Below are 19,551 nucleotides of genomic sequence, written 5' to 3' on the forward strand. Positions count from 1 at the left end.
CCATGCAATAAGTAGGATGAAGTTGCCAATACACTGATCTAAGACCAGTTTAGTTTGTCCCTCGAATAACTTCACTTTAACCCAAAATCAAAACATTCGAAGAACATGAGTGTTCTTAAAGCTCCACCCTTTGGCAAATCAGTCACAGGATCATAACAATAGGTGTGCTATTTACATACTATATGTATAAATGTATATATACACAAACAATAAAAAATCACTTTCCGTCAAAACCACTTACGTACTGTAGATCTAATGTATTGATGAATAATACTAATTTCATATTCCAAAAGAGTATTTAGTACAAGTCATCATAATTTTTTTACAAAGTAAAAACATCTGTCATGTCTGAAATGTTACAATATTCAATATTATGTAGTCAATGGTGTTAATAATGAAATAAAAGGACCTGTACAATCCTATAATACAGTTCTATATTCCAGTTTTTCACATTTCAGTATTTGACTCTTCATTCCACCTTTTTTCCTAGAGCTGTTAGAAAACTATCGCTTCAGACATATGATAGCAGCCCCCCCTCTTTCTATCTCTTCCCTCCCTCCTCTCTCAGGGCGTGCCACAGCTAGAGCCCACTGATAAGCCTGTCTCTGTGCCCCTCTCTGCCACCCTACACTGGGTTCTAGCCAATCTGCATCAAGCAGCAGAATAGGACTCCGACTTCACTATCCAGTCAGTGTTATATATCACTAAACGATACTAAGTGGTTATAAAAGTACAATTGAATGGTTTTGCCTCTTCCCCTTTTGACAATGTTAAGCACTTTGAACACTTCTCAATAGCGCTATATGAATGCAATTAAATATTAAAGTCCCTGTTTAACCATGTTAATATTGGTTAATATTAGACTAGAGGTAGGCTACAACTTCAGAGCCCAGACCTCCTTTCCTTCTGATAGTTAGGGAATGAAATGTTTTTATTCATATTGATCTTCAGGGCCAGGTATAAGACAATGTACAGAGACCGGTCTACTGTCTATCCATACACTACTTCTGAGTGGCACATAATAGTAACCAATCACCATTGTGGCATCTACATTTCTCCCATCTGATTGGTTCATTGGGGACATGGGGGTGGGACCTGGGCGGGGAGTTCTCTGAATACTGATATCCCTTCTAGCTTGAATGGCTCCAGTTGATTGGTTCCCGGGAAGAGTCGGGTCAGTTGCTCTGGTTGCTGACTGGAGGAAACTCGTTCTCGTCATCCAGACAGACGGGTCCCTTGGTAAACTCATGTTCAGGGATCACATCACCTTTCTCAGCCCCTCTGTCTGAGTAGCCTGGGAGGAGGATTGAGGGAACGGAGAAGGAAGAAGATGGAAAGAGAGGAGAGATGACAAAAGGTCACATCACCAGACTAAACTACACAAGGTAAGACAGACACACACCATACACACAACCAAACATCCACATAATACCTGTGAGAGTGGTAGAAGAGGGTGGGGTTGAGGGGAGAACCACAGTGGCAGCATATGATGGGCTGTTTGACGGTGGGAGGGACCTTCTATCCTCAAGCTCCTCCTCTTCCTGTTCTTCCTGTGGCTCCTCATCTCCTTCAAATAGTCTGGAGAAAACACAATGAGAGCCTGAGAGCAAATACACACGCACAGAAGCGCATATACGAATATGCTTCCACACACACCAGGGTTGGGTATATTCTATTTAAATTCCAGTCAATTCAGAAAGTAAACCAAATTCCTGATTGAAAAGCATTGAAGAGAATTGAAATGGGACTTTCAGTGTACTTCCTGGAATTGAAATGGAATTGACCCCAACCCTGAGGCTCACACACTTATTCACCTATGTTTCCTGACAAACACACACTCTCCTCCCTCCTGTGGGTCGATGTTATAGATGTAGATATGTCCATCTGATGATGCCACCAGCAGACGAGGCAGCTTCTGAATCCTGAAAATCATAACAAATAGAACTATCAAATAAAGAGTTACCAAACATCGAAACGCACACAGACACACACCATCCCCCCCGCAAACACACACAGACTTACGTGGCCAAGGCGCAGATGTTCTTGAGTCCGAACATGTTAAGTCGCACGGTGGCGAAGGCCCGGTCCTGGTGCATCATGTCAGAGACCTGGGAGGGAAGGTAGGTGCTGGCTGCTGTGAACATCTTTCCCATGTATGCACCCCACGTAGGAGATTCCCCCGCTCGACTAAACAGGCAGAAGAGACATAGTCACACTCAACAAGTCAATCACACTCCTCTTCCCAACTGACTACAAAGACAACTGTAACACAAAGCATCTTCCACTCCTGACAACTAGCCACTGAGGACAAGAAAGGGCCAGGTTGTAACACAATCAACACAACAAAATCAAAAGGGAGTAAACCGTGTGTACCTGGGGTTGTGATGTTCCAGTTTGAAGATATGGACCGTTTCGGTGTTGCTGGAGGCACAGAGGAACTGAGCGTCTAAACTAAAGGACAACGAGCTGATACTCACGTACCTGAGACAAACACACATGGTAAAAGTCATCATCCTCAAGAGACCAAACCTACCCCTACAAAACCTTATAGTGGGAGACATTCTAAAGTATTGTGTGTGTGTGTGTGTGTGTGTCTGTAGTCTGTCTGTCATAATCTGACCTCTTCATCCCTCTGCGGAACTCAAACAGTCTTTGTCCCTCTGGGATGGTGAACACTCGGATCACTGTACCCTGGAGAGGAGGAGGAGGAGATGGTCAGACAGAACTATTGTACACAGAGAAAGGGAGTGACACACTGAGTGTACAAAACATTAAGAACACCTGCTCTTTCCATGACCAGGTGAATGTTAGGATCCCTTATTGATGCCACTTGTTAAATCCACTTCAATCAGTGTAGATGAAGGGGAGGAGACGGGTTAAAGAAGGATTTTTAAGACTTGAGACAATTGAGGCATGGCTTGTGTATGTGTGCCATTCAGAGGGTGAATTGGCAAGACAAAAGATTGAAGTGCCTTTGAACAGGGTATGGAAGTAGGTTCCAGGCGCACCGGTTTGTGTCAAGAACTGCAACGTTGCTGGGTTTTTCATGCTCAACAGTTTCCTGTGTGTATCAAGAATGCTCCACCACCCAAAGGACATCCAGCCAACTTGACACAACTGTGGGAAGCATTGGAGTCAACATGGGCCAGCAACCCTGTGGAACGCAACTCAATATTAGGAAGGTGTTCCTAATGCTTGGTATACTCAGTGTATATAGAGAGCGATACAGTAGAAAGACAGGCAGAGATAAACAAAAAGAGAGAGGGAGGAACAGTCAGACTCACCCTCTCAGAGGCGCTGGCCAGTTTAGTTCCTGACACGTTGAATGTGAGAGCTGCCAGGGGACTGTCATGGGCTGGGATCATCGTCACCGTCCTCTGAGGAACACACAGGTCATACGTCGTTGACATTAACCTGCGACCACTTCAACAGCCGTGACATGCAATGACTGTACTCCATGTACTCAAAAGTATTAAGGCATTTCCACTACCACTGCAAACACTCTACTACCTAATCGCAAGCTGCCATTGAGATCAACATGAATACCCCCTGCGTTGTGCTGTGTAGACTGACTTGAATAGCAGCGGTGGCAGAAGAAGTTTGAATGTCAGGTCTTACCAGGTTGTTGGCGTCATAAACCATGATCTCTCCGATGGTCTGACTGCCAGGGTACGCCAGGTAGGAGTTTCCATGGTTCACAGAGAGGGCACAGAGACCTGACGGGTTGGAGGGTGTGACTGTGTTTAAAAACGGAGCATAGTTGAGGGTACGCATCGCGTGCCTACGTGTGTATTCAGTACCTGAGGGGTTGTGTGGTATGTTGAGCAGCGTCTTGAGCAGCTTCATGTCTTTGATGTTGTGGATGTAGACTGACTCCTCCAGACACACTACCAGCCTCTACAGGGGACGGAGAGAGAAACGTTACTGCAGAGCTATAAGGTTTGGAATGGGAATCCCTCTCAGGTGGGCATCAATCTGACCTAGGGATAGGGGTGAGGAGTGGGTTTGGAATGGGAATCCCTCTCAGGTGGGCCTCAATCTGACCTAGGGATAGGGGTGAGGAGTGGGTTTGGAATGGGAATCCCTCTCAGGTGGGCCTCAATCTGACCTAGGGATAGGGGTGAGGAGTGGGTTTGGAATGGGGCCTCCGATGGCCATTACCTGTCTGTTGAGCCTGACTGAGAGGATGTTGTTGGAGTAGCTATAGTTGCAGATCTCTGTTCCCCTCTTGAAGTGGTAGACGTTCATACGTCGGGGCATGGAGAGACTGACCACCACCACCAGACTGCTGGAGAACAACCGCTCCACGATGCACACGTCTGGACACTCCACTGGGAAAGGGAGGGAAGGAAGTGGGTGGGAAGGGTTAAATCACATAGATGTGCTTATATAAAAACGATTTGCATAGAAGACACACACACACACACACACACACACACACACACACACACACACACAGGTAAACATATGCATAGAGCACACATGCACAGACACGCAAACACATACACACTCACGCAGGCGCACATTCCATCACATTCATTTCATAGTTTAATATTTTCGGAACTTTTATTTTTCTTAAAACTGCATTGTTGGTTAAGGGCATGTAAGTAAGCATTTCACGGTATTTGGCGCATGTGACAAAATTGTATTTGATTTTTTTGATTTGACACTCATACCAAAACATTAATACGCTGACACTTTCCTCTCACCGTGATATGAAACACTGATAAAATACTTGTAGAATGCATTACTGGGAACAGGCTTATGGTGTAACACATTACTCACTACCATTGCTTACATAAGTGGGAGAGGGTGGACTGTGTCAGCTTAGAACAACTTGTTCTCTGGTTACAGAGACTACTGTACAACCACGCTGGTTGACCTGACCACAGCTTACTAGGTGCTTGTTTTGTCCCTGTCCTATGATACCAGTTTAGTGAACATCTGCCAGTGTTTAACTGTAGATACTAGCTACCAGTACACACAGGCTATAAGGAAACTCACTCACCTCCTTCATGGATGCAGTCCATCTTGTCCACCGAGGTGACAGAGAAGAGTCTGTAGCCTGACTTAGTGCCCACTGATAGAGACCTGAGACACAAAGCGACCCAACTGTTATTACACATCCAAGATGGTGCCCACTATGTGTATACTCTTTATCAGACTTTCCCAAACTCAGTCCTGGTGTTAAACAAATCAAAATATATTTTATATTTGAGATTCTTCAAAGTAGCCACCCTTTGCCTTGACAGCTTTGAGCACTCTTGGCATTCTCTCAACCAGCTTCATGAGATAGTCACCTGGAGTGCATTTCAGTTAACAGGTGTGCCCTATTAATTTGTGGAATTTCTTTCCTTCTTAATGCATTTAAGCCAATCCGTTGTGTTGTGACAAGTTAGGGGTGGTCTACAAAAGATATCCCTATTTGGTAAAATACCAAGTCCATATTATGGCAAGAACAGCTCAAATAAGCAAAGAGAAATGACAGTCCATCATTACTTTAAGACATGAAGGTCAGTCAATGCGGAAAATTTCAAGAGCAGTGCAGTCGGAAAAACCATCAAGCACTATGATGAAACTGGCTCTAATGAGGACCGCCACAAAAAGGAAGACCCAGAGTTACCTCTGCTGCAGCGGATACGTTCATTAGAGTTAACTGCACCTCAGATTGCAGCACAAATAAATGCTTCAGAGTTCAAGTAACAGACACATCTCAACCTCAACTGTTCAGAGGAGACTGCGTGAATCAGGCCTTCATGGTCAAATTGCTGCAAAGAAACCACTACTAAAGGACACCAATAATAAGAAGAGGCTTGCTTGGGCCAAGAAACACGAGCAATGGACATTAGACCGGTGGAAATCTGTCCTTTGGTCTGATGAGTCCAAATTTGATAGTGATGGAGTGCTGCATCAGATGACCTGGCCTTCACAATCACCCGACCTCAACCCAATTGAGATGGTTTTGGATGAGTTGGGCCGAGTGAAGGAAAAGGAGCCAACAAGTGCTCAGCATATGTAGGAACTACTTCAAGACTGTTGGAAAAGCATTCCTCATGAAGCTGGTTGAGAGAATGCCAAGAGTGTGAAAAGCTATCATCAAGGCAAAGGGTGGCTACTTTGAAGAATCTAAAATCTATTTTGATTTGTTTAACACTTTTTTGGTTACTACATGATTCCATATGTGTTATTTCATAGTTTTGATGTCGTCACTATTATTCTACAGTGTTGAAAATAGTACAAATAAAGAAAAACCCTTGAATGAGTAGGTGTGTCCAAACTTTTGACTGGTACTGTAGATGTTAACTTGTGGTGCCATAATCTATGTAAATCATAAACCATAGGGGTCTTAAGCTATGGAAATAAATGCACATATAACAGAAAAAAACATACAATAAAAAATTAGATGACACAATGTTTATGAGTGGAAAGGCTGATTGGACCACTAAAGGCAGAGGATGTTGTTTTCTAAGCATACACACACTCGGCTGACCGGGAAGTGTAGGGAATATGTGCAATGCCTCACTACCCAGTGAGCTATATATAGCAGTCATGGGGAAATTAAGGATACACAGTGTGCTGTATAGCCAACACAGTAAGAGTTGAATCAGGTCATGTATTATTATTATTATTTTCTTTTTTTAAGATCCCCATTCGCTGTTGCGAAAGGATGTAATCACCCTAAGCACTTCAAACAGCACTGATAATCAAGCACACTATCTATGGGCATATACAGAAATACTGTGTAGAGAAAAGGAGGGGCAGGCGTCTGTCAACAGATGGAATAGGATGGAGTAGGATAATATAGGATATTCAATCTAGAATAGACACTGATTTAAGATCAGTTTAATGTTTTCCTCCTGTATGGTTTAGGTTACGCTATCGGGAGGGTGAGCTGATCCTAGATCTGTGCCTGAGGGCAACCGCTACCCAGAGTTGATCAGGTGAGTGGTTCAGTTGGATATAGGTCCTTGCCCAGCCAGGCAACTTATAGCCTAACTGCTGAGAAAGATTGAAAATGGGAGAGATTTAATGTCAATGTGTCTGTTTGACCACCTGGATTGTTTACGACGCCAGACCCCAGCCATGCAGCTGTTATTACACCTGTAATTGACCTGTAGATCAAGTGTCTGGATGCTCCTTTATCACTCACACTAATGTTGCCATAACCCAATACATCCAACCGCCCCATTCATGCAGTTGTGATAGTATTTGACAGTTCCAAAACGCATTGCATGTGTCATCATCTGAGACAAATACCAGACTTGCACAATACACACAAAAAAATGTGGGTTCCTCAAGTGTTCTTTGCGAAGAGTGATGGTTCTATGTGTAACCATACTAACCCAAAGAACCCTTCAATAGTTATTTGCAGTTCAAAAAAAGGTTATTTCCTTTTTTTGTGATAATTCAAATGTAGGGGTGGCGGCTCATTAGAATATTTTGGGGCTTGGTTTGCTCACAGATCTTTTTGTGCAACCGTGAGTGAGTGTCATTCCAGTTGATCTAAAATGTTGTGTTATGCTATCATATGTTATACAGTATATGACTTAGGCCAGTGACCGTGTTTTATGAACAGTTGACTAGTCAGTAGTTCTCAATTCTCTCCCCAGGGACCCCCAGCAGTTCCAGAGCTAGCACACCTATTTCAACTTGTTATTAAACATAATAAAACCTGTGGAATTTTTATAATATAATATGGCTATCAAACCAAAACGTAAAAAAACTCGTACAGCTCTACAATAGATATAAGAATGAATAGAACAGGCGTCTCCATTCAAGTAAATTATGGCATAAAAGAGTACCACAGTAAGAGTCATAATGCCCATAAAACATAGCAGTCAAACAGGGAAATGGTTCCAATCGTTTTTCCACCATTCATTTTTCCCATAGGGGAATTTATAAACACTTCAAATAAGGGCTGTGTTTCGTGTAGACTTACCCTGGCTTGACATTTTGATAACCACGTAAATCTCTCCAGGACAAGGTGACTTTTATCAAGATATTGCCTGTACTTACCCCCCATAAAAAAACATTAAATGCTGATTAGCTGCTAATGTGGCTATCATAAAGAACTAAAAATGCCATGATGATATGGACAAGAATGCCGAAGCGAAGGTAAGAATCTCTGGATTAACAATCTAAATGTATTAATCAATAACTTGGTTACATTTCTTTAAATGGAAAATTATGTGAACTGTCTCATGCTAGTTTTAAATTGACAAAATACATGTTAGCAAAAGTGTCAGCTAGAGAACGTGCAGGAGCATATAGGGATTTGTAGTTTTGCATGATGTCTCTTTTGACGCTAATGAGCATTTCCGAATCTGAGAGTAAATACAGCCGAATATATTGATAAATCGCCTTATCCGAGAGAGATTTACATGGTTATCAAAACGTCACGCCAGGGTAAGTCTACACGAAACACAGCCCATATTTTAAGTGATTCTAAAATCCCCTATCCCCTTTCTGGTGGCGCACATATTAATTATGATCATGTCCGAGCGCGGAGTTGTGTCCATAGTTTTCGCGTTTGGCTTCCGTGTTTTAAAAGCGTTCGAAAATGATTTGGCACTATATAGAACCATTTGTTTTTAGTGTGTAGTCTGCTGACCAGTATCTCCACTGTAGGTCAAATCTAGCTTGGATACTTTTCTTTGGCCACCAATAGGCCTTCGTAGTGTGGTGGCCTACTTCACAAGCTAGTAACCTATATTTTAGGAACTGTGTTGAAGAGACACCATGGGACAATTGGATAAACAAAATGCACAAGTAGGTGAGGTTGGAAGATACAATTCTTACAGTAACATATTTCTGCTACAGACCATATTATAGCTGGAAGCATAAGGAAATACTTCGGCCCTAGATTATGCAAGAATATATCTAGCAGTATGACAAGTAGAATCCGCTAGATTACGTGGTGTCCTGGTTGAACGAGGAACTGATCAAGTCTTGTGGCCCTCCTGGACCGTCGAATGTCTCCCGGTCCTCCATCTCGTCCACGGTTATTATCCTGCTCCACTGCCCTAGTTTGCAGAGCTGGGATCTGATCGATCACTCCGAAACCCAGCTCCTCTACACACGTTTGCGCTAGAGATGAGTTAATACAATGTAATAAATGCTATACAAATTACAAACGGCTGGTTTGAATCCTGAAACTATAATTCCCTGTTATTGTTTTTGTTTTACTGTTTGAGGAAGGCACTTGTATTGTTCTGTTTTTATCCTTAACATCAATAAATAACAGGAGACCAACAAGTGAAACAAAAACCGCTGAGGGCTGTATGCGTGACTTTTCTATTGGCTGGTTAGAACATTACCTCTGCACCACTCAGATTGGCCGACCTTTTCATAACTTGTATCTGATTGGTTTACAAGAAAACAGTCCAGAGAGCACCGCCCATTCTAAATTACACGATTGCGATTGGTTCACTTTACCTTCTTCGGGCACGAGGAATTGTTTTGATTGTTTTGATTGGATGAACCCATCAAGTGTTTTGCTGACCGCATCTTTGCTACATCTCTCTATGTGAAGCTTTGCAGAGTTTGCACAAAAGCAACACATACATAGGATTTTACTTAAATTGATCACTCTTTTGTTTCTGGGAATTTTCTTGCACAGCAGGAAATGCACATTTGTAGTGTATTTGAGTTTTAAAAAGGCTTCTAAAGTCTGTAATTTCCACTTTGAAATTTCAGACTTGATATGCCCTAACGAAAAGGGTATCGAGCCCTACAAAAATGTACTTTAATTATAATCCACTGAATAATTAACATTTCCTGTTGCTCCAGGATTATTTTACTGCTGTAGCAACCTGGCTCTAATTAAGATCCTACATCTGTACAACAATGCATTATACATATTCCTTGGCTGATCTGTCATTAAACATAATCTAATCCAATGGCACCGCGATCAGCCATATATTGTTTATATTAAGGTTAAACTGCTGAAGTACAGTGCGCAGAACATTTATCTTCATAAAACAACAATATCCTCCCAAAATATTCATACATTTAATATTATTTGAATAGAGGACGCTCCACTGTTCATGGGAAATTAATATGAGGCTATCAGGTCCTTATATCTGCTATTGATTTCCCATTGACGTCATGATTTCCATGCGTTCCCCTTTAAGGTTGCCAAGGGTTACGGCTCACGTGTCAGAATGAGGCGAATTGACGTCAATGACGGTTCGTGATTGGTTCTAAACCCATATCCGGTGGGGCAGCGGTCCAAGTTTTTGGAAAAATCGAAGAGAGATTTTTTGGTAAGCTTGTGGAAATAACATCCAAAACCGAGTTAGTGTCGAAAGGGCTCGCCAATAATTTGCGGATTGTTGTAAGTATTGCGCACATTGTTTGAAATTGATGCCATTTGCGATCGCGGGATATGTAGCCTCCGCCTTGTATTTGTTTATGATAGAGCTCAAGATGGCGTCATTGGCAAGACTGGCCAGAACTGAAGTATCTCTGGACTGACTGGCTTTGCAGGCCAAAATGCCAACTAGTTTTCTAGCTAGCTACCTAGCTGGTTGATAGATTTGATATCCATCAATACAGTTTTAGCAAGTTAGCTTCGTCATGATTATGTTTATTTAAGTTAGCTAACGTACCAGTAAACTGCGATCAAACAGCCATCTGATGCGTATTAACTCTAGTAACGTTAGCTACGGTATTATAGCCTAGGCCAGTTAGGTATTGGTTGCTGTCATCTCTTATGCTCCTAGTTAACGCAGTGTTGTATCTTTAACAGCTATATTATCAGAGGTGGCTGGCTAGCTAGCATTGATGCCCCCGAAATGTACCTTGTTTTCCATGTTTGTTGGTAGCCAACCATAGTTTGCCTTCTATTTTATCGAAGTTGTAACGTTACTGCTCCAGTCAACGTTTTGAAAGCAAGGTCATTTTGAATGTTTTTCTTTTTGGTGGGGGATCTGTCATATTATTCCAGGAGACAGTTCATGGGCAGTATTGAAAACGCCAGAGCAAAAAGCATTGCTAGATAGCAGGACATTCAAGAACTGTCTGAAATCCCAATCAGCAGTAGCTCGGCTAACTATTTATTTTATTGATACTTGATGTAAATGGTTGTTTATATAATTTGACTCTTCATGATCTGTACTTAGTGTACAATGCAACCCTTTGGTGGTGTACCTAACGTGACCAATGCACTAGATCCTCTCTTTTGAAGTAAAGCAGCATGTCGTACTTGCTACTAGCTCCATTTTTTTTGGTCAATATTATCAATCTAAATCTACTTTGACAGATTAGTAATGACATGGTCCTATTTAAATGGCATATGATATACAGTAATTTTGACCGCAACATGATGAAACTGATAAGAAATGTAACTTTTCTTCTCCCGTCAAACAAGGACACAGTTTGTTTTGTTGTTTGGGCCTATCTGTTTACCACCATTTTAAGACTTAATTACATCATATGACAAGTTACCCTCAAGCATCCCTGAAATGCCTGTCTCTTTTTCTTTCTGTCTCACACTCTCCCTCCCTTCCTCTAATCCCTTCCAATGAGTCCCTCCCTCTCTTCCTCTCTCTCGCATCTGCATATTAGTCAGTTATCAGATGTTATAAGACTATAACAACCACATTAGAAGAAGATTGTAACTCTTTAAAAAATATATATATATGCGTAGTAGAAGTAACAATCCAAGTTGTCTCTCTCAATCTCTAGTTTAGAGGCCAGAGTTCGCCAGTTCACCAGGTCGTAGCAGAGCAGTAGCGCGTCTTCAATCGTGATGGCGTCGGGCAGTACGAGCAGCGAGGAGGAGAGGAGTCTGAGGGAGTGTGAGCTGTACGTGCAGAAACACAACATCCAGCAGCTGCTGAAGGACTGCATCGTCCAGCTGTGTACCTCCCGGCCTGACAGACCCATGGCCTTCCTCAGAGAGTACTTCGAGAGGCTGGAGAAGGTGAGTCTGGGCTGGTAGGGTGGCGTGTGCGTGTGTGTGTGTGTTCAACTGTGCGCATCATCCAGCTGTGTTCCTCCAGGCCCATGGCCTTCCATGAAACTAGTTTTATAATTGTAGTGCCTTTGTATTGTAAAGTCTTGCCCTGGCAGCTGATTGGCTGTGTGAACTCTGACCTGTGAACCATGCAGGAGGAGGCCAAGCAAATCCTGAACCAGCAGAAGGCCAGCAGCCGTTCTGACTCCCGGGATGAGGAGGTGTCTCCTCCCATGAACCCTGTTGTCAAGGGTCGCCGGCGGAGAGGAGCCATCAGCGCTGAGGTCTACACAGAGGAGGACGCTGCATCCTATGTCAGAAAGGTGAGGATACACACACACTCTTAACAACATACTGTACGCACACACACACAACTGCACACATAAAAACGTACATAATCTTGAAACACATGGCTCTACTAAAACAAAGCATCTGACAAAACGCAGTCATTTAGACCAGCCCTCAAAACAATATTCTCTACTTACAGTCATATCTATAGGCTGGCTGGAGATTTTGTGAATACTTAGGGTGATTTGCTTAATCATGGATGGTTTTGTTTTCAAGGTCATTCCTAAAGACTACAAAACAATGGCTGCCCTAGCTAAAGCTATCGAAAAGAATGTGCTTTTCTCTCACTTGGATGACAATGAGAGGAGGTATGTTGTTAACACGCTTTGTTGTTAATGGTCTTTGATTTGTCTGTAAAGATTGGTTGTCAATGTGAGTTTAGATCAATCCCACTGATCATGCCACAAACCTGAAACTTTACAAACACGATCTTTATTCACAGCGACATCTTTGACGCCATGTTTTCAGTTACCTACATCGCTGGAGAGACTGTTATTATGCAAGGTACAGTAGGTTCTCATTGTCCTTTAGATTCAGTGGAAATTCAAGTAGAACTGAAGTGTCTTTTTATTCCAGAGAAAAGATTAACAATGTCTTCCTTCTCTCTCAGGTGATGAGGGAGATAATTTCTACGTCATCGACCAAGGAGAGACGGATGTAAGTCTCTTGATGTATTTTAGGAACACACATTTTTGCACAATGACTCTTGTATTAATAAACAAACATTCTCACACAAGCATTCCAGTTTGAAAGAAAACAGGCCCCCAAGTTGAAAGCTTGTCTTGTTTTCTTTCCCTCCTGAATATGACAGGCTTATTTTTGCAACTGTCTTTTTAGACTGTTCTGTCTTCTTTTTTTGTCATATGTTACTTCGCTATTCAGATCCCTATTATCTGTTACCTTAGCAATGCCTACTCTCATAGATCTAGTGTTGTAATTATATGGCTACGTCGCATCCTTTCTATATAATACAAGAAACGACATACACATAGGCAGTCAACAGCATCTTAATAGCGACAGTAACACGCTGACCTTACCTGATCTTAATGTCTAAATACCCTTCTCCCCCCTCCTTCCAGGTGTATGTGAACAACGAGTGGGTGACCAGTATTGGGGAGGGGGGCAGCTTCGGAGAGTTGGCTCTGATCTACGGGACCCCCAGGGCTGCCACCGTCCGAGCCAAGAGCAACGTCAAACTGTGGGGCATCGACAGAGACAGCTACAGGAGGATACTCATGGTGAGCCTCGTCCTGCTCTGCTCTGACACTTCACCTGACTGACATGCTTTGATTTACTTTTGGAGTGATTAACGATGAGTAAGGACATGTAGAAATGCTGCATTTTTTTTTTTTATACCTGCTGGATTTTACAAATGGAAAATACAGACAACTACAAAAGGTTAGCTGTATGACCAGTTTATGCATGATGTTTTTGAAGGCTTACAACAATTGTCAGAACTCAGGAATAAACATTATGACTTGTTGTTATTCTTCACAGGGAAGCACTTTGAGGAAGAGGAAGATGTACGAGGAGTTCCTCAGCAAAGTTTCCATCTTAGGTAAGGTTCACTGTTTATTTTGCTTTTTGACATTTCTACTAATAATAATAATAATAATAATAATAATAATAGCCAATGTTAAAAAAAAAAATGGTCCACCAGCCACTGTGGCATGTATAGTGCATTCAGACCCCTTGACTTTTTCAACATTATGTTATGTTACAGCCTTATTCTAAAATTGATTGTCTACATACAATAGCCCATAATGACAAAGTGAAAACAGGTTTTTAGAAATTTTAGCAAATGTATTAAAAATAAAAAACAGATACCTTATTTACTTAAGTATTCAGACACCTTTGCTATGAGATGTGAAATTGAGCACCGGTGCATCCAGTTTCCATTGATCATCCTTGAGATGTTTCTACAACTTGGAGTCCACCTGTGGTAAATTCAATTGATTGGACATGATTTGGAAAGGCACACACCTGTCTATATAAAAGGTCCCACAGTTGACAGTGCATGTCAGAGCAGAAACTAAGCCATGATGTCAAAGGAATTGTCCGTAGAGCTCCGAGACAGGATTGTGTCGAGGCACAGATCTGGGGAAGGGTACCAAGAAATTTCTGCAACGTTGAAGGTCCCCAAGAACACATTGTCATCCATTATTCTTAAATGGGAGGACGTTTGGAACCACCAAGACTTTTCCTAGAGCTGGCCACCCGGCCAGACAGAAGCCACTCCTTAGTAAAAGGCACATGACAGCCCGCTTGGAGTTTGCCAAAAGGCACCTAAAGGACTCTCGAACCATGAGAAACAATATTCTCTGGTCTGATGAAACCAAGATTGAATTCTTTGGCCTGATTGCCAAGCGTCGCATCTGGAGGAAACCTGGCACCATCTCTACAGTGAAGCGTGGTGGCAGCATCATGCTGTGGGGATGTTTTTCAGGGACTGGGAGACTAGTCAGGATCGAGGCAAAGATGAACGGAGCAAAGTACAGAGAGCTTGATGAAAAAGCACTCAGACTGGGGTGAAGGTTCACCTTTCAACAGGACAACGACCCTAAGCACACAGCCAAGCCACTCCTGCTGTCACAGGGGTCGTTGAAAGGGGACCAAGGCGCAGCGTGTAAAGTGCTCATATTTCTTTTATTTATGATAACACTTCAACAAAATAACAAAACGACAGCCAACAGTTCCATCAGGTACGTATACAAAACAGAAAACAACTACCCACAAACCCCAAAGCAAAACAGGCTGCCTAAGTATGGCTTCCAATCAGAGACAACGAAAGACACCTGCCTCTGATTGGAAACCATACCCGGCCAAAACCTGGAAAACAAAACATAGAAGTAGAATACTAGAAAAAGCCCACATATAAACAGAAAACCCAAAACCACCCAACACAACCACCTGTCACGCCCTGACCACTCTACTATGGCAAATGACTTCTTACAAGGGTCAGGACGTGACACCTGCGTTGTCTTCGGACAAATCTCTGAATGTCCTTGAGTGGTCCATCCAGAGCCCGGATTTGAACCCGATTCGAAAATCTCTGGAGAGACCTGAAAATAGCTGTGCAGCGACACTCCCCATCCAACAGAACAGAGCTTGAGAGGATCTGCAGAGAAGAATGGGAGAAACTCCCCAAATACAGGTGTGCCAAGCTTGTAGCGTCATACCCAAGAAGATATAAAAAAAAATCTACCATTCACTCAGATTTTTTACCAGACAAAATAGATTATTTTCTGCTAAAGTTACACAAAAAAACTGATGAGCATGCTTTTGTAATGTTTCGAAAACAATACATGTATTTTTAGTAAGAAGAAATTTGGTATTTGTTTCATTACATTTTTTATGACCTGAGTCTTTTAACCAAAATATTATATGAGACAAAAATGCAGGATGTTACCGTGGTAATGCAACTCCAGTCATGTTTGTGCCTGTGAGACTGAGTCTGACAGGTAATAAATAGCGTTATCTTCTCTTCCCTAGAAGTTGAAACTCAAACATTGGAAAAACAACCCAGCTTGTGAACAAAACTATGTCAATAGCCAAGAAACACAAGGACAAAGTCTCAGTTCAGTAGACTTTCGTTTCAAGTAAATTAGACCAACTTTTATGCCTATGCGCAGCGTTTCTAAAAATGAATATTTTACTCAGCTCTTCATGTGCGCGCAGCCCCCAGCCAGGCAGTGTTGCAGCGCGAGGTGGGATAGGATTCGTAGTACTTTTAGCAATTATTTTCCCATCTATGAAACATGGCAGAAATACTTTGATAACAGCTACTGCAGCATTTGACTATAAATGTGATCATACTTGACAAGTTTTATTCACAAATGTAAGTGAAATGCTTGCATTGTGGAGGCCTGACCGCCCGGCAACGTGATTAATGAAATAGACATCTTACCCACCAAGGCCAAAATCTACCCTCATTTAGCAGGCCCTGATTATAGCCACTTGCATACAGTGGCTTTCAAGACACGTTATCAACTCTTCGTCCACCACCTAGGTGTACTGTACAGTGTATGGTCTCTTTATTGTGATGTCACTTACGTCTCTGTCTTGTGATTCCATCCCCTCAGAGTCTCTGGACAAATGGGAGCGTCTGACGGTGGCTGATTCTCTGGAGCCGGTGCAGTTTGATGACGGACAGAAGATCGTGGTGCAGGGAGAGCCTGGCGACGAGTTCTTCATCATACTGGAGGTATGTACTTCACTCTAGGGTTTCATTTAGTTTTTTTTTCAATTCCCCCTACTGAACAGGATCCTGATGTTGGTGTGTTCTGTAGGGTTCTGCAGCTGTGTTGCAGCGTCGCTCTGAGAACGAGGAGTTTGTGGAGGTTGGGAGATTACAACCGTCTGACTACTTTGGTAAGAAGAACCTGCTCAGGCTTCAGCTCTCCCTCTCTTCTCATCAGCTTTCTTTCTTTCTTAATTTGTTTGTATATGCACTATATAAGCCTGAATCTCACATTTTTAAGGTGATATGATGAGAAAAGCACAAAGCTCTAACCTGATTTGGCAAGCCTCTTACATATTTAGATGTTATATTAGCAGAAATTAACCCAATCTGTGAGGCCTGTTTTGTATTGACCATGTACTCCGTTCCTCCAGGTGAGATTGCTCTGCTGATGAACCGTCCCCGTGCTGCCACTGTGGTCGCCCGCGGTCCTCTGAAGTGTGTGAAGCTGGACCGACCACGGTTCGAACGCGTCCTAGGACCCTGCTCGGACATTCTCAAACGCAACATCCAACAGTACAACAGCTTCGTTTCACTGTCTGTCTGAGGGGTTTCCCCACCCCCTGTACCCCCTAATCCCCCCCCCCCCCCCTCTTTTAGACCCAGGGTCCACCAATGCAATTTTGCTTCAATGTCAATTAATTTGATCTTCCGTTTGCTTTAGCCTTTTTTTTTTTACACATATTCATTTTATGCTACCCATCACCTAGCCATCCTAGTCACCCATACAGGAACAGTTATGTTACAGTTTGTTACATGTACCAGCTTCATACAGTATGCTTTCACTACATTCACTTATATATTTTTTTTATATATATATATATATATTTTTACTCTAATTTAAACACGAACGGTGATTCAGTAGGGGATTGGCCGAGGTTAGGACAGGCCAATGATAAGATGGGACAATCAAACATGGTGAAGTAAGGATCCATGATGAATATTATGCAGATATTTTGGTTCCATATAAAAGTGTCAAGTTTGGCGTTCTCACAAAATTATAAAAATGTTCCTTTCAGAATGAAAAGAATGCTGGAAGCATAAGAATTGCATCTAATTTCTTATGTAGCTTTCATGTTATGATCGCCTGTTTATCCTCCATTGCTACATTAAATCAAATTTATTTTGACATTTCTCATATTGTTTCCATTGATTGTTCCATCAATCTAATTCACTATTGTTTTATCTAGTTTGAGAGCGTTTGTACAACTTAATGCAACCAGAAGGTTTTCTGTTGAACAGCGATCAAACTAGTGCCAAATGTTGATAATTATTTTATAATTCTTTTCACAACTCGGAAGTCATAGATTCTTATTCTATAGTCCGAAACAGTGGAACTCAAAACAAGAAGTATCTATCACCATGTTAACACTCACCTCTGATTGGTTGGTACATTATTGGCTACAATGGGGGGAAAACATGGCAGTATTAGTCTATTTCAGTATTCATAATTATTCAGTATACACCAAATAATTTCATCACTATAATTTTTTTAACAGAATTATTATATAGTTATTCTATTATTATTAAAGGTATTATCTTTATTGACTGAACAAACTAATGTTACGCTATGGTTTGGAGTGATGGTAATCTTAAGTATGTTTTAAATGTCTTTTTGTAAATGCTTATTTTTCCATAAATTCTATTTTAGGTGTTCAGTGCCACAGCGTAAATAAATGCTTCTTGTCAACCGACAAAACAGTATGTAGTTGTATTGTGAAAAATGTCATGGGTTAACCTTTTAAAAGTAGGCAAAAGGGCTTTAAAATAATTAGCATTTTAAGTCTCCAAATTGTAGATTGTTTTATGGGTTTAAGACTTTTAATTATTTATGTATTTGAGCGCTGAATTTAAAAAAGCAAAAGAATCCCAGTGACTGGTGACTCAGACATCAGATTAAATTGTCTTGCGTTTTAAGATTACATATTTATTTTAACAGCGAAGCCGCTTTAAAGCTTTGTAAGAATTATTTGAATGTGTTTTTGAAACAATCTGTGATCTACTTTATGCTTACCTACAGCATAATGTAAAGTGATGAGATGGTGTGAATGAAAGAGTATTCTCAAACTGGTATTCCCTGTGTTGGTCAAACAGTTTCACCCCTTGAATCTTAAGAATGCAATGTAATTCCGTCAAATGTATTTAGCATTTTTTTCCCCCTATTAACTCCTGCAGAAATCTATAGTCTCAAGGTTGTATTCCTTTGCACTCCTGCCTCACAGCTTGCCCCTCACCCCCTTCTTACAGAAAGTACCCTTACATACTGTAATGCTATTATCCCTTTCTGAGGTGTTCTCCTTGTTTAGGCTCTGTCATGTTTCCAATCTTAATCTTGTGTACAAAACAGTATGGCTGATTGGATGGATGGATTGACTTGTGTAACCGCTTGTTTGTATGTCCAAAACCAGTCAACATGATCCTGAGTCGATTGCAGTGTTGCCTACTTGGTCCAAAACTTTTGTAGTGCTTTCAGATTCAGTTGATGTTATGGAATTTTGCAGTTGTCAATTTGCTGACAGTTCAAACTCCCACCAATGATTTGCTTGTGTTTCTTCTGTCACATAGCAATCACATAGAAGTACTGATGTGGTAAAACACATCACCACAAGATTACTACTAACTAGTAGGCACACTGCAATTGACCCAGTTTGCCTTAGCTTATGTAACCTGGGCGTAGGCACTCCTGCTAGCCCGACCTTCAGCAAGTTTGCGCGGCCTGCAGCAGGCTCTGAGAGCTGCAGGTCATCTGAGGACCATTCTTTTTATATTCTACCAAATGACTGTACTCGGTTTGACTTCCTGTATGTGCAAAGACATTTATCCTTTTGGTATAGATTGTTCCAGATGGCAGTTTAAGCAATAAAAGGTAAAGTCACAGACTGAGTCATTTACTCATTGGTTGTCTGAATATGTCCCTACTATAATATTAATGAATAGTCCTAACTCTGGAGGGCAGTTTAGTACCTCTTCTCAATATTCTTCAGTGGTTTCCTTTACTCACTAT

The 19,551-nt window shown here is 41.7% G+C and overlaps 2 protein-coding genes across 6 annotated transcripts; one reads left to right on the forward strand and one right to left on the reverse strand.

Annotated features, from left to right (window-relative positions):
- Positions 1-277: 277 nt before the first annotated feature.
- LOC106589602 (WD repeat domain phosphoinositide-interacting protein 1) lies at positions 278-9,285 on the reverse strand. Of its 2 annotated transcripts, none has more exons than XM_014179780.2 (12): positions 8,915-9,285; positions 5,009-5,091; positions 4,162-4,331; positions 3,801-3,897; positions 3,619-3,716; positions 3,285-3,377; positions 2,621-2,691; positions 2,374-2,481; positions 2,023-2,187; positions 1,815-1,922; positions 1,433-1,578; positions 278-1,294 (listed from the first exon to the last, which is right to left on the reverse strand). In XM_014179780.2, the coding sequence occupies exons 1-12, from the start codon at positions 8,989-8,991 to the stop codon at positions 1,176-1,178; spliced, it is 1,335 nt and encodes a 444-aa protein (XP_014035255.1). In that variant the 5' UTR covers positions 8,992-9,285; the 3' UTR covers positions 278-1,175. The 2 variants fall into 2 exon arrangements, with proteins under 2 accessions (XP_014035255.1, XP_014035256.1); XM_014179781.2 differs by lacking the exon at positions 8,915-9,285 and adding an exon at positions 7,940-8,221.
- Positions 7,845-19,424, forward strand: prkar1ab (protein kinase, cAMP-dependent, regulatory, type I, alpha (tissue specific extinguisher 1) b). Of its 4 annotated transcripts, none has more exons than XM_014179785.2 (11): positions 7,845-8,115; positions 11,689-11,926; positions 12,115-12,282; positions 12,524-12,615; positions 12,750-12,811; positions 12,918-12,964; positions 13,387-13,545; positions 13,805-13,865; positions 16,390-16,511; positions 16,597-16,678; positions 16,922-19,424. In XM_014179785.2, the coding sequence occupies exons 2-11, from the start codon at positions 11,753-11,755 to the stop codon at positions 17,092-17,094; spliced, it is 1,140 nt and encodes a 379-aa protein (XP_014035260.1). In that variant the 5' UTR covers positions 7,845-8,115; positions 11,689-11,752; the 3' UTR covers positions 17,095-19,424. The 4 variants fall into 4 exon arrangements, with proteins under 4 accessions (XP_014035260.1, XP_014035259.1, XP_014035258.1 ...); XM_014179784.2 differs by lacking the exon at positions 7,845-8,115 and adding an exon at positions 8,220-8,406; XM_014179783.2 differs by lacking the exon at positions 7,845-8,115 and adding an exon at positions 10,126-10,265.
- The last annotated feature ends 127 nt before the right edge of the window (positions 19,425-19,551 follow it).

Source organism: Salmo salar, chromosome ssa28 (genome assembly GCF_905237065.1).
Source record: "Salmo salar chromosome ssa28, Ssal_v3.1, whole genome shotgun sequence".
In the NCBI taxonomy this organism is placed as follows: Eukaryota; Metazoa; Chordata; class Actinopteri; order Salmoniformes; family Salmonidae; genus Salmo; species Salmo salar.